Consider the following 14,883-nt stretch of genomic DNA (forward strand, 5'->3'; position numbering starts at 1 on the left):
CTTGGAAAGATTGAGGACAGAACAGAACCACTCTCCTACACAGTGGAGACTGTGTCTGGAGATGACACATTGATTAGTTGAGGATAGCAGAGTCAATTGTTGGAGAAAAAAGGTGGCCGGGGCTGTCAGAACCACCTCCTGCAATCCCAGAATCAACTCCTACAACCACCAAAGAGGAGGCTCCAGAACCTGAGATTGTTTTACAGCCACAAGTTTCTCCTGCCTAGCAGAGTGGCCTCCCTTGTCAGGAAACATATTATCCTGCAAGAGTAAGAAATTCCCCACAGTGATTAAATCTTTAGGCCTGAATGGGACAATTTAAAATTTACTATGCTGTGCATGTCTATAGTGTAGTTGTATGCATATATAAGGTGACTCGGGAGCAATATGTTACATACTTGAGTTGAGGTGCATTCTACGTTGGAGTTTATAGCTAAGCAGCAAGGAATAGAGTGTATTCAATATTTCAATAATATTTGATTAAACATTCTTGGTTTATATAATTTTTTCAGTGAGGTCCTCGTCATACGTGAGGACCTCACTGAAAAAAGGAAAAAGAAAACCTAAATAGACAAGTCTCCCAGCTCCTGTGTTTTTCTGTTGATTAATTTCTGGTGTTACAGAAGGTAACGTTAGTATCTACCTTGTCAGCAATTGAAAGAATCCTACAAATCACCTTCCATTTTTCTAAACTCTGAGAGTACAGGGCAAGCTGGGCTTGCTCTCCTTAAACCAGACAAGAATGAGAGGAGATGTGATCCTGCTATTTAAAGGAAATATATATGAACACTACCTTATTATTCCTTTTACTTTTGAAATATTTATATATCTTTTTTGTCTCCCAACAACCTACCTCTTTAGATTAGATTAGATTCAATTTTATTGTCATTGTGCCGAGTACGGATCCAAAGTCAATGAAATGCAGTTAGCATCTGACCAGAAGTGCAAAGAATAGTGTTATTCTAATCACAGACTAATCACAGGAGAATTTACAACGACCAATGAACCTACTAACTGGTATGTATTTGGATTGCAGGAAGAAACTGGAGCACTGGAGGAAACCCACACGGTCACAGGGAGAGCATAAAAACTCCTCACTGACGGCGCCGGAATTGAACTCTGAGCTCGGAAGCCCTGAGCTGTGATAGCGTCACGCTAGCTGCGCCACAACCCTAACCTTTTATTGCTGTAATTTTTATGCCTTCGCACTGTACTGCTGGTGCAAAACAACCAAATTCACATCATTTAAGACGGGGATAATAAACCTAATTCTAAAGTAATGAGTGTATCTGAGTGTTGAAAAGGTCAAAAAGCAAAGGACAGAGATGAAAGGTGATTGGCAACAGGGCCACAGGTGACATGAGAAAGAACTCTGCTGCAGTGCGTGGTTGGACTCTGCGGAGCATTTTCTGATAGAGTGGAGGCAGATTAATCACAGTTTTCATGAGGAAATTAGATCAATAGTGGGTGTAAAAAATATAAATCTCTGGAGAACGTGAACTCAGCGAGCAATGGAATTGATTCAGCGGGCTGTGAGAACTCTCTCTGTTGTTCACATTCCATGATTCTAAAAATGGACTGAAAATGAGCAAGTGTGAGAAACTACTTTTACTAAATTAGTATTCATTTGTTTTAGGTTGAGGAATGGCTGTGTTTAACCTGTCAGACTCAACGCGCTCTCAGTGGACAGCTTGGAGATCCTGGAAAAATGCCACCTCTGCTTCCAATGCCATCAAAAGCACCGGTGAAGCCGTCATCGCCCGGTCCTCCTCCATCCAAGCAGCCACCTTCTCAGAAAAGCCCACCTCCAGTCAGTTCATCGCCTTCCAAATCTGTCACAGAACAGGCCATGGTCCCGCGGTCAAAAGAGACGGAGCAAGAAAAGACAAGAGCTTCCCAAGTGGCAATGACAAAAGAAGCAGCACCAACAGTTCCGGCCAAGCCAGCAGAAACGTCACTTCCAGTCAAACAAGATGCAGCTCTGAGGGAGGACCTACAAGCCCCAAAACCAGGTGCTGCACAGCAGACCCCATCCGCTGAGGAGAAGCGGCCTCAGTCTATTCCTGAGCAAACAGCAGCTGCTGAGAAACAGCAGGCCGGAGCACCTGAACCAGAACACTCAAGGGCCGTAGCTGGAAAGGAAGCAGCAGATGTAAAAGATGTGAAAGCTGAGGAAGCCTTGCCTGTGACAGGCATCATAGAACCACGCTCTGACACCACAAAGGAGCAGACTGAACAAATGAGAAAACCTGAGCAAACGGAGAAAGTAAAAGTAACAGCCGTGAGTAAAATCCCGGTTTTGTTCTCTTCCCTTTTTCCAAAGACATACCATGTTCCACACACAACACTGTGGCGACTCACGGTCAGGTGGAAGTTAGGTGCTGGGTTTCCATGAACAAGGTTCAATTGTCTTCTTCGGGTTCTATATCCCACCTCGCCTGCCCAACACCACTCGGCATACGCTCACTGTAAAGGTCATGGTAGTTCGAGGATGTGGTTCATCAAACACAATAAGGGATAGACTTCACAAATCTGGCACTCTAGGGGGTAACCAAGGAGTTCCTGAAGGCAGGGTGGTAGATACTTTCTATATGGATTTCAGTAAAGTCTTTGACAAGGCTCCTCATGCTAGGCTGGCCCAGAGGGTAAAAGCACAAGAAATCCAAGGGATGTTAGTGAAATAGAAACATAGAAAATAGGTGCAGGAATAGGCCATTCGGCCCTTCGAGCCTGCACCGCCATTCAGTATGATCATGGCTGATCATCCAACTCAGAACCCTGTACCAGCCTTCCCTCCATACCCCCTGATCCCTTTAGCCACAAGGGCCATATCTAACTCCCTCTTAAATATAGCCAATGAACTGGCCTCAACTGTTTCCTGTGGCAGAGAATTCCACAGATTCACCACTCTCTGCGTGAAGATGTTTTTCCTAATCTCGGTCCTAAAAGGCTTCCCCTTTATCCTCAAACTGTGACCCCTCGTTCTGGACTTCCCCAACATCGGGAACAATCTTCCTGCATCTAGCCTGTGCAATCCCTTTAGGATTTTATATGTTTCAATCAGATCCCCCCTCAATCTTCTAAATTCCAATGAGTATGAGCCTAGTTCATCCAGTCTTTCATCATATGAAAGTACTGCCATCCCAGGAATCAATCTGGTGAACCTTCTTTGTACTCCCTCTATGGCAAGGATGTCTTTCCTCAGATTAGGGGACCAAAACTGCACACAGTACTCCAGGTGTGGTCTCACCAAGGCCTCGTACAACTGCAGTAGTACCTCCCTGCTCCTGTACTCGAATCCTCTTGCTATAAATGCCAGCATACCATTCGCCTTTTTCACCGCCTGCTGTATCTGCATGCCCACTTTCAATGACTGGTGTATAATGACACCCAGGTCTCGTTGCACCTCCCCTTTTCCTAATAGGCCACCATTCAGATAATAATCTGTTTTCCTGTTTTTGCCACCAAAGTGGATAACTTCACATTTATCCACATTAAATTGCATCTGCCATGAATTTGCCCACTCAACTAACCTATCCAAGTCACCCTGCATCCTCTTAGCATCCTGCTCACAGCTAACACTGCCGTCCAGCTTCGTGTCATCCGCAAACTTGGAGATGCTGCATTTAATTCCCTCATCCAAGTCATTAATATATATTGTAAACAACTGGGGTCCCAGCACTGAGCCTTGCGGTACCCCACTAGTCACTGCCTGCCATTCTGAAAAGGTCCCGTTTATTCCCACTCTTTGCTTCCTGTCTGCCAGCCAATTCTCTATCCACATCAATACCTTACCCCCAATACCGTGTGCTTTAAGTTTGCACACTAATCTCCTGTGTGGGACCTTGTCAAAAGCCTTTTGAAAATCCAAATATACCACATCCACTGGTTCTCCTCGATCCACTCTACTAGTTACATCCTCAAAAAATTCTATGAGATTCGTCAGAAATGATCTAAATTTAGCAATAATGTTAGGAGGCTGACAGTGATGGAGGAAGGGTGTTTTTTTAACTGGAAATCTGTAACACAGGGATCAGTGCTGAGATCATATAGGTGAGTTATATAAAACTCTACTTGGGCTATGTTTGGAGTATTGTATTCATTTCTAGTCATCCCATTATAGGAAGCCTGTGGAAGTGGTGAGGAGCGGTTTACCAGAACACTGACTGGATTACAGGGCATATGCAGGAAGGAGAGGTTGGACAAATTTAGGACTAGAATATAAAAGCAAGGATATAATGTTGAGATTTTATAAAGCACTAGAGAGGTCTTACTTGGAGTATAGTGAGCAGATTTGGGCCCCGTATCTTAGAAAGAATGTGCTGAAACTGGAGAGAGCTCAAAGGAGGTTCACGAAAATAATTCCAGGTTTGAACGTCTTGTCATATGAAGAGCATTTAATGGTCTGGGCTTGTATTCATTCGAATTCAGAAGAATAATGGGTGACCTCATTGAAACCAATTGAATGGTGAAAGGCCTTGATAGAGTGGATGTGGAGAGGATGTTTCCTGTGGAAGGAGGGCCTAAGACCAATGGACACAGCCTTAGAGTAGAGGGGTGTCCTTTCAGAATTGAGATGAAGAGGAATTTCTTTAGCCAGAGAGTAGTGAATCTGTGGAACTGTTTGCCACAGGCAGCTGTGGAGGCCAAGTCTTTATGTATATTTGAGGCAGAGTTTGATAGATTCTTGACTGGTCAGGACATGAAGGGATACGGGGAGAAAGCAGGATATTGGGGCTGAGGGAAAAGTTGGATTGACCATGATGAAATGGCGAAGCAGGCTCGACAGGCCAAATGGCCTAATTCTGCTCCTATGCTTTATGGTCCGATGGTCTAAATTTAGGTTGTTTTCTCTGGAGCGGCAGAGGCTACAGGGGGACCTGATAAAAGTTTATAATATTATGAGAGGCACAGACAGAGCAGAGAACCGGTATCATTTACCCAGGGTTGTAATGTTGTCTACCAGATGACATACATTTAGGGTGAGGGGGTAAATTGAATGGAGATGTGTGGAGCATCTATTTTAACATAAGATGTGGTGGGTACCTGGAATATGGTGGTGGTGGAGGCAGATACGGGGCCTATAAAATGTATTTACCCCTGCCTCCCCACCAGAAGTTTTCATGTTTTATTGATCAGTGTATAGTCACTGTACGATAGAAGTGTTTAAGAGATTTTTAGATAGACACATCAAGGAACTTGATGTTTGAGATTCGTTTATCAACGTTAAGGTTTACAGTGTTCATGTGCTGAAATGAATGATATCACTCTGGATAATGTCGAGAAACCAGTTTTCAGAAATTAAGGAAGGTATATATTTATTTAAAATGAACATAAAACAATAAAATTACTTTTCCCATTTGAAATATAAATTAATAATATATACTCAGTTTAATGTAACTGTGCATTACGATAAGGTACAATTTCTGATAGAATTCAGTTGGGAAAATTGATTTTCAATATATAAACACAAATTGAACACTGGGAATGTACTGGTGTTTTATGTAGGTTATTTTTGATTCATGTAGTTGGTTGAAAGGAAAACAAAGTGGGAAAAATGGGAGATCAAATGCCCCTCACACTGTTTTGGTCCACCATTACTGTTACAAATTGTACTTTTTACACTTAATTCTTTTGCTGTACATTGTAAATGTCCACTAAGTGCTTTGATGTTATATGTGAATAAATTCATATGATTATTGTTTGTATTTCATTCAACATTTACTATGTTTCCTAAACAGGAGAAAGAGGAAGATAAGTCAGATTCATCTGCAGTTCTTCAGCAGAGGAGTCCGCAGGGTTTGAGCGATACAGGCTATTCATCGGATGGTATATCAAGCTCACTGGGTGAAACCACAACCGCTCTTCCAAGTGAAGATAAAGACTTGCTGAAAGAGCCAGTGAAGAAAGATTCCGTTTCTCAGGAAAGTTGTCCTTCAAGTCCATCTGACCTTGCCAAGTTGGAAAGCACTGTACTTTCAATCTTAGAAGCTCAGGCAAACACAGAAAACAATGAGAAGCCAGGTCAGTACAAAGATCCTTATGGACTTTATACTGACCAAGAAAGGGAACGACACAGGCCAAGGACCTTGCCAATTACCCCTGAATCTTACAGCTCAGATGAAGAGGATCTAGAAGATATTCAGGAAGAAGATGAAGACGCTCTGGAGGATGAGAATCATGGGGATACATTGCATACAACAGAGACAAAAGAAACCTGTGGATCTCAGGATGATGCAGCGGTGAGAAGGCAGAGGTATGATTCTCTGGAAGACAGTAGTGAGAGTGAACACTCGCCCCGTCCTCACCGACAGAGAACAATCAGCATTGGATCGTCAAGCAGTGACAGCCACGGGTCTGGTGACGAAGAGGAATTCATTCGAAAACAGATTATTGAGATGAGTGCAGAAGAAGATGAATCAGGATCTGATGAGGAGGAATTCATCCGGGGTCAGCTGAAAGAGATTAGTACAAAGGAGCACCCTGAGAGCAAAGGACCAGCTGTTAAACATAGGCGCCTTTCAAAGAAGAGCAGCACAAGTCACGATGATGATCCAGGGCGACGGCACTCATGGCATGATGATGACGATGATGAAATATTCGCAGAGAGCCCCGACGTGAAGTGCAGAGAAACCAAAAGCCAAGACAATGATGAATTGTCTGTCTCTGCTGGTGGAGGGCTCAGACGTTTTAAAACCATTGACTTGAACAGTTCAATGGCAAGCAGATACGCAGAAGATTCTGAGATCAAAAGGGATGCATTGTATTATGATGAAGAACCAGAGCTGGAGATGGAAAGCTTGACTGATTCACCAGAAGACAGATCTAGGGGAGAAGGTTCATCCAGCCTGCATGCAACTTCCAGTTTCACCCCTGGAACTTCGCCCACATCTGTGTCATCATTAGATGAAGATAGCGACAGTAGCCCAAGTCACAAGAAGGTACTTGGAGAGAGTAAACAGCAACGGAAGGCTAGACACAGAACACACGGTCCTTTGTTGCCCACCATTGAAGACTCTTCTGAGGAAGAAGAATTGCGGGAGGAGGAAGAACTCCTGCGAGAGCAGGAGAAACAACGAGAATTAGAACAGCAGCAAAGAAAGAGTTCATCAAAGAAATCAAAGAAAGATAAAGATGAGCTGAGAGCTCAGAGAAGGCGCGAGCATCCAAAAACACCTCCCAGCAATCTCTCGCCGATTGAAGATGCCTCACCTACGGAAGAGCTACGACAAGCTGCAGAAATGGAGGAATTACATCGGTCTTCATGTTCTGAGTATTCACCGAGCAACGAGTCTGAGTCTGAAGGCTTTGAAATAAGTCCAGAAAAAATCTTAGAGGTCCAGAAAGTTTACAAGTTACCTTCATCTGTTTTGCTATATTCTCCAACGGATGACAAAAGCAGCAATATTATGGGAGATGCCTTAAGTCCAAAGTCTTTGAGGACTGCAGAAGAGGCATATGAAGAAATGATGCAGAAAGCAAAATTACTTCAGAATCAGAAAGGACCTGATGAAGTATTTGAAAAGGAACCTTTATATGGAGGGATGTTAATTGAAGATTATATATATGAATCTTTAGTAGAAGATACTTATAATGGAACTGCAGATAACCGTTTCTTAAATATAGGGCAGGAGACTGGTGCTGAATTGTTCCAAGAAGCTGAAAAGAAACTAAGAAGTCCAGATGAAATTTATGAAGAAATAATGAGAAAATCACCCACTTACAGTGACACCAAGCAGTACGCTTACACTCAACCTTCAGACATGAGCCTCCAGAAACAGCAGCTGGCTTCTACTGTACAGGCCAGTGGACAAGCAAATGTTACACATTCATCAGAGGCCTTTGAACCTTCCACAAACATTGACAAGCAATTATTAGATGCTGACACTGCATACGAGGAACTCATGAAGCGACAAAGGGCACTCTTAACTCCTGGAACCAGCCCAACCCAGCCAAGTTCTCCTGAGTCCCCTGAATCAGTTGTTACTCATGGTTCTGTGGTAACATTGCCACCTGGTTCCACCAGGCTGCATGATGTCTCAGTACCACGTCTGGATTCAGAGGCCAGCCAAACTCTAATGGCAGCTACCCTGATGCATTCTATCCCAGATGTTAAAATCACACAGCACTTTACAACAGAGGAGGACATCGAGCCAGAATACGCGGAACAATATTGTGTCGAAGGGCGTGATACTCCAGAGACCGTGAAACATGGCAAATCAGAGGCTACAACCAGCCCCATGGCACCAACAACAGTGACATCTACACCTTCTTGCACAATTCCTTCAACTGCTCCCACAACAGGAACACCCCCAGTTTGTTACACTCTGGCAAAAGACTCTGTTACAGCTGGCAAATCCACAAGTGTAGCTCCTACACCTACTGTCAAAGCTACAGTGAGTTCTGTAACTTGTGTAGGGGGAAGGACTTCCCATGTACACCCTGCGTCTGTAACTGCCCCTTCTGAAACCATGCCAGATCATGTAATCATTTCTGTGCCCCCTACTCCGGAAAGATCTCAGATTTCCACCCCTGCTCCAGTGGCTTCTGTGCCAGGAGGTACGCCACCCTCTGTGTGTAATACTTATGGTAAAGGTGTCCCTTCGGTGAGTGTTACTATATGTGGAGGCTTGGGTACAACGCAGACGGTACCTAAACCAGTTCTGCCAGCATCTGAATACGGAAAGATTACAACCACTGTAAGGGCTCCGTCAGTTTCCACCACCTCCACCACAGTCACCTGTACTGCCCCACACCCACCACAAATCACATCTTGGGATGCTTCTCTTCCTTATAAAGTTGGGCCATTTGTCACAAGACCAATATCGCAATCTGTAACAAGTTTGCCATTCTCCCCACCACCACCTCCTCCTCCTCCCCCTCTCCCTCCTCTTACTTCTCCAAAGCCATTTATCGTCTCAAAAAAGCCATCCGTGACGCAGATTCCAACCTGTGGAATGGGTCCTCCTGTACACACTAGTGTTAGAACTGGTATACCTAGTACCTTAGATCAAAGCAGTTTGGCAGCAGAAGACAAACTGTTCCACCCAATGCCACCCCCTGTCCCTCCTAAACCAGCCTCAGTTCCTTCTGGGTTGGGATTCCTCGCAAGACCAACAGAGGGAATTCGGCCTGCCATCCCTCCAAAGCCTTCACTCGCTCACCTTCCCTTAACTGTGCATAGACCAGGTGAATCACAGCAAAAGCCCTCTGCCTCAGCTACAACCTTGTCTTTGAATTTGACCTCTCCAGGAGACTTTAAACTGACCTCTCCAACATCTCCCACATCCCCTCTCTCAAACAAATCTTCTCCAAAGTTAACGTTACATTCCCAAGCTACTTACGTCGTAATCACCTTGCCATCGGAACCTGGAACCCCAACAGAATCCATGACTTGTCAATCACCTCCCACTCAGATGACAGCACCCTCTGCAAAATCACCTGCTCTTACCTGTTTACCATCCACAATATCCTTGGCTCACTTCACCCAGTCTCTGGAAACCCAGAAAATAGTCGAAAAGCGGAAAACAGAGACCATTTATTTCTATCAGAATTTGGCACAAGGTGTTATATCAACAGTGGCCCGCGAGCTGTCAACTGAGGTCGCACAAGTTCCTGTGATGTACAATACCGTACCAAGCACTGGTGCTTTGAGTGTTTCTATATCCATACCTCCTGACAGTAAATATTCAGAACCAGCACACCTTCAAGAAAGCAAGAGGATCCTAGATCACCCAGGCCCATTCCTCACTGATGTGATTGACCTTCGCACTTTGTCATCTCTGGATTCTGCAATGACAGGTAACGGGATGGATTTATCCATGGTCCCCGTGGACGGGAGAAGGCAGGATGTGATGTTTGATGCTGGCAGTGGGCGGCAAGGCAGTGTGGTTCAGCCTACCATTGTGAATCTCAGTACAACCGGACCCGTGGAGCAAACACCGCTCTCAGTGCAGGCTGTGCCCGCAGCAAGTGTGGCTGTGGTTTCTTGCAGCACAGGGACGACAGACACCGCTGACCTTTTGAGTGGACCTGTGGATCTGGGGCATGCCGTGTCGTTGCCACTTCAGTTAACGGCCAAGTTTGATGGGGCGGCAATCACTCATGCTCAGGGAGCCGGAACGAGCACGGCAGAAATTCCAATCAACCTAACATGTGGCACCACTACATTGGCGGCAGGGTGGCCTGCTTCAAAGCCCTTGACTATAGCTCCCACCGGGACAACAAACGGATGGATAGATGTAGAACCTGCTGAGGTTGCTGCGGTTGACTTAAGCACCACGAAGCCTCATCGAATGATGGTGGCTCTTGATGATCTAACATCTGGAATTGTTACCGCAGTCGTCGAGGAGGAAGACAAGCCTGTTGACCTGACGGCAGGAAGACAGAACGTTTGCTGTGATGTGGTTTATAAGTTCCCCTTTGGTCGTAGCTGTTCTTCTTTAGCGCAGGAGCCTGCTTCTGCGCTACCGGAAGATCGTTATGGGTACAGGGATGACCACTATGTTTATGATCGTAATGGCCCACATAGTTACCGAGGATTTGGGAGCATGAAGCCTTCTATGTCTGATACGAACCTGGCAGAGGCTGGTGTGTTTCTGTATAAGAGCAAACACGGCTTTGACAGCATGGGTGTAGCAGATAGGGCAGTTGACCTAACTGCAGGAAAACTGACAGCAGGTCAGTATGACTTAGCTACAGACCTGTCCTTAAAATTAAGGCTGCATGGTTTCCCTCAACTTGTGTTGGGCTAATGCTTTCTTTATGCATCATCTCTAATTCCTTTTTCTGTTACATTTGCTTCCGGAATATTGAGCATGAGGACATTTACTTCATCTTCTTTTGCATTATGCATTCAGCTGCCTGCATGTGCCTGCATGCTTTTTTTTTCCCAGCTTGTTTTCCAAACTGTTCACAAAGAACTGCATGCACATTGCTTTCTGCGCCTGGACAGAATGGCAAAAATAATCCCCATGTTTTGATTTGTGTACTAAGGAATGAGCTGTGTTTCTGACCCTATGATTACAGGTGAATTAATGGACTATTCTGCAGTTTGTACTCAGCCTCAAGACCACCTCAGCAAGGGAGCGCTGGGCTATCCAGAGACGAGACAAGCTGGGCTGCCACAGTATTCTCAAGCAAGAATAATACCAACTATAGGGAGCCACTACGGCGTGCCAAGTGTGTTACGGTCTTCTGGTGGTGTTGTTTATTCTTCTGTGGCAACACCAATTCCGTCCACATTTGCGATTACCACCCAGCCAGGTTCAATATTCAGCCACTCGCTGAGTCTCCACACCAGTGGTACTGCCCCTTCAGTTTCGGGTCTACCCCAGAGCCAGCCAGCCGTTGGCCTTTCTCTAGGCTTAGACGCTTCAACCTTCCAACCTGTTGGCACAGAACCACTGCAGAGCGGGCCCCACGTAACCACTGCAGCCACATATCCAGGCTCCTCGTCGGCAGGTATCTTCATGCCAGCCGAAGCCGACTTGGCTGCCATTCCCAAGCTGTCGCCCGTTGCGTCCCCGGCATCTGAAGAGAACAAGCACCTGCTGATGGAGAGGGAGATGCTTGAGTTTGAGAAGATGAAGCAGCTCCGCTTAGCCGAAGAGCTGGAGCGGGAGCGCCACGAGATCCAGATCTTCCGGGAGCAGGAGAAGCTGATCGTCCAGCGGGAGCTTCAGGAGCTCCAGACGATGAAGCAGCAGCTCCTGTACCAGCAGGAGGAGGAACGCCAGGCCCAGTTCATGATGCAGCAGGAAACCATAGCCCAGCAGCAGATGCAGCTCGAGCAAATACAGCAGCTACAGCAGCAACTGCAGCAACACCTCGAGGAGCAGAAGTTTCGACAGATATACCAGTACAGCTACGATCCCGCCAGTGTGGTCACACCTCAGACATCTGCGGACCAGGCTGTCAGGGAATCCCAATACACGACAGCAGACAATGGCCAGTTCTGGCATGCCCAAGATGCTAGTACCTCAGTTTCAGCTATGATGGGAAATGAGGTACCCCAGACAGAATCATGGTATGCTGTTCAGTCTGATGGGATTCCCCAACACGTGCCCCGGCCCTGTCTGCCGGGCTCCGTATCAGAGATGTCCTTAAAAGATGTGGATGTTAGGGAAGGGAGGCCGCTGAAAAAGAGAAGCTCCATGCCAAGGCTGCGAGCCCAGTGTGTGGAGCATCCAGACGAAGACATGGAAGAATCAAGTTTGTACAAGAAGATAGTTGACAGCGGAGTCCAAACTGATGATGAAGAAGGAACAGAAAGATCCTACCCCAGTAGAAGAAGAAGATCTAAAAAGAGTGTGGATTCCAGTGTTCAGACAGATGATGAAGACAATCAGGAGGACTGGGATATTCCCACTAGAAGGCGGAAGTCCCGTGTGGCAAAGTATGCTGATAGTGGCGCACAGCTGGACAAGGCAAAGCACCTGCATTTTGCAAAGCTTTCCAATATCGCAGTGCAGACTGTAGCTGAGATATCTGTGCAAACAGAACCTGTGGGAATAATAAGGACACCTTCAATAAGGGCTCGAATTGAATCTAAGATAGAAATTGTGAAGCACATTTCAGCTCCAGAGAAGACGTACAAAGGTGAAAGTTTGGGTTGCCAGACTGAGGCAGACTCTGATGAGCAAAGCCCCCCATACTTAAGCAGCAAGGCACTCTCGACAGCGTCCTCACAGAAATCTGACAAAAAACGTCCAACACCGTTAGAGATTGGATATTCAACTCACCTTCGAGCAGACACACCATTTCAAGTTGTTGCCACCCCGCCTAAATCACCCAAGGTATTGTACTCACCAGTCTCACCAATGTCCCCAAACAAAGAAATGGACACACTTTTTGAGCCCTACGAGAAATCCTCTTCCGTCGACATCATCTCACAGAAACTAGCAGCTCCAGAACTGCCTAAGAGTCAGCCACTAAGTCCTAGGACCATCAAGGTGATGCAGCGGTCCATGTCTGACCCCAAACCATTGAGTCCTACAGCAGAAGAAAGCTCCAGATTACAGTTTCAATACAGCGACAACTATATGGTAAGCCTTCTACTGCAATCCCATTCCTCGTTGTTTGTTTGCAATGTGAAACACCACTGGTGATGAAAATGTTTTTGACATTTCAGGCAATCATAAAACTGACATGTTGTGGAAATTCTAACAGGCAAAGTTCAGTTCACTGGGGTTAACAGTTATGTATACACAGAATGTATTGATCTGACAATGTGAAATTCTCCTGCCATTGTGGTTTCAGAAAGCCAGGACAGCCATTGCATCGGTGAAGCTTCAGGGAAGATATCTAGTTAGTGCAAGTGATTCAAGGAAGAGAGGCACCTTACGATTAGAAACGGTCAAAGGAGATTTGAATCTGTACAAGCATGCCATGATTAAAGGCTCAGGGTTAAGGAAGAGGCAGTGTTGAAACTTCTGAACAAACATTTGAATAAGTCCCTGGGGTTGGACAGGATGAAGCAAGAAAAGAGATTGCTGTGCTGTTGGTGATTATCACCGGCTGCAGCTGTTGTACCAAATGACTGGAGGATGCCAAATGTTGTTCCATTGTTCAAGAAAGGTAATAGGGATAATAATGGGAATTATAAACCAGTGAGTCTTAACGTCAGTGGTGGAAAACTATCAGAGAACATTCATAGAAACAGGATTTACAAGCAATTAAGAGCAGTTTAGTCTGATGAGTGATCATCAGCATGGCTTTGTAAGGGGAAGGTCATGTCTCAAGAGGCTGCTTGAATTCTTTGAGGATGGGACAAAGCACATTAATAAAGGTCAAGTAGTGGATGAGGTGTATATGGATTTTGGTAAGGTGTTCAATAAGGTTCCCCATGGCAGTTTTATTCAGAAAGTCAGGAGGCATTGGATCCAGGAAACCTTGGCTGTGTGGATTCAGAATTGGCTTGCCCACAGAAGTCGGAGGATGGAAGTAGATGGAACGATTTCTACCTAGAGGTCAGTGACCAGTGGTGGTCCACAGGATCTGTTCTGGAACCCCTGCTTCTCTATGATTTTTATCAATTACTTGGCTGAGGAAATGCAAGGGGAGGTTAGTAAGTTTGCAGGTAACACAGAGGTTGGTGGTGTTGTGGATACTGTAGAAGGTAGTCACAGGTTATAATGGGACACTGACGGGATGCGGAGCTGGGCTGAGTTTAGCAGATGGAGTTTAACCCAGAAAAGTGTGAAGTGATACATGGCACAGTACAAAGTTAATGGTGGGGTTCTTAGCCAGGTGAAGGAGCAGATAAATGAATCTTGGAGTCTAAGGGCATAAGTCCCTCGAAGTTGCCCCACAAGTTAGCAGGGTGATTAAGAAACTGTGTGGTGTGTTGGCCTTTGTTAGCTGGGGGAATAAATCAAAAGCTGTTTTCCTAGGTGGCATTGCCTAATACAAGGGGACATGTTGTTAAGATGAATGGAGGAAAATATAGGGGAGATATCAGAGGTAGTTATCTTTTACACAGGGAGTGGTGGCTGCATGGAACGCACTGCCATGGTTGGTGGTAGAGGCAGATACATTAGGGACACTTAAGAAATTGAGTACTGTCTCTGTGTGGTGTTAGAGTATAGTCACCAGCAGGAGGAGTCTTATGGTTCCAGCTCCACCCTCTGTGTGGAATTTTCCCCCCCAGCACACCTTTTATTTTTCCCTCTCTCACCTTAACATTCTCTTCTCTAGTTCAGGGGTCCCCAACCTTTTTTGCACTGTGGACCGGTTTAATATTGACAATATTCTTGCGGACCGGCTGACCGAGGTGGGGGAGGATGTTCAAGTAGGGTTAAACTCACCTCAACATGTCTTTTACAGTTAGGGTTGCCAACTTTCTCACTCCCAAATAAGGGACAAAAGTAGCAGTCAAATACA

At 45.5% G+C, this 14,883-nt stretch overlaps 1 protein-coding gene across 1 annotated transcript in view; it reads left to right on the forward strand.

Moving 5' to 3' along the window:
• Nucleotides 1-14,883, forward strand: part of pcloa (piccolo presynaptic cytomatrix protein a) — a 385,443-nt gene that overhangs the window by 159,966 nt on the left and 210,594 nt on the right. The window contains exons 3-5 of the mRNA XM_063073096.1: nucleotides 1,637-2,281; nucleotides 5,742-10,680; nucleotides 11,029-13,046. Coding sequence (XP_062929166.1) covers nucleotides 1,637-2,281; nucleotides 5,742-10,680; nucleotides 11,029-13,046 — 7,602 coding nt within the window. The remainder of the gene's footprint in view (nucleotides 1-1,636; nucleotides 2,282-5,741; nucleotides 10,681-11,028; nucleotides 13,047-14,883) is intronic.

The sequence above is a fragment of the Mobula hypostoma genome, chromosome 20, assembly GCF_963921235.1.
Source record: "Mobula hypostoma chromosome 20, sMobHyp1.1, whole genome shotgun sequence".
Lineage (NCBI taxonomy): Eukaryota > Metazoa > Chordata > Chondrichthyes > Myliobatiformes > Myliobatidae > Mobula > Mobula hypostoma.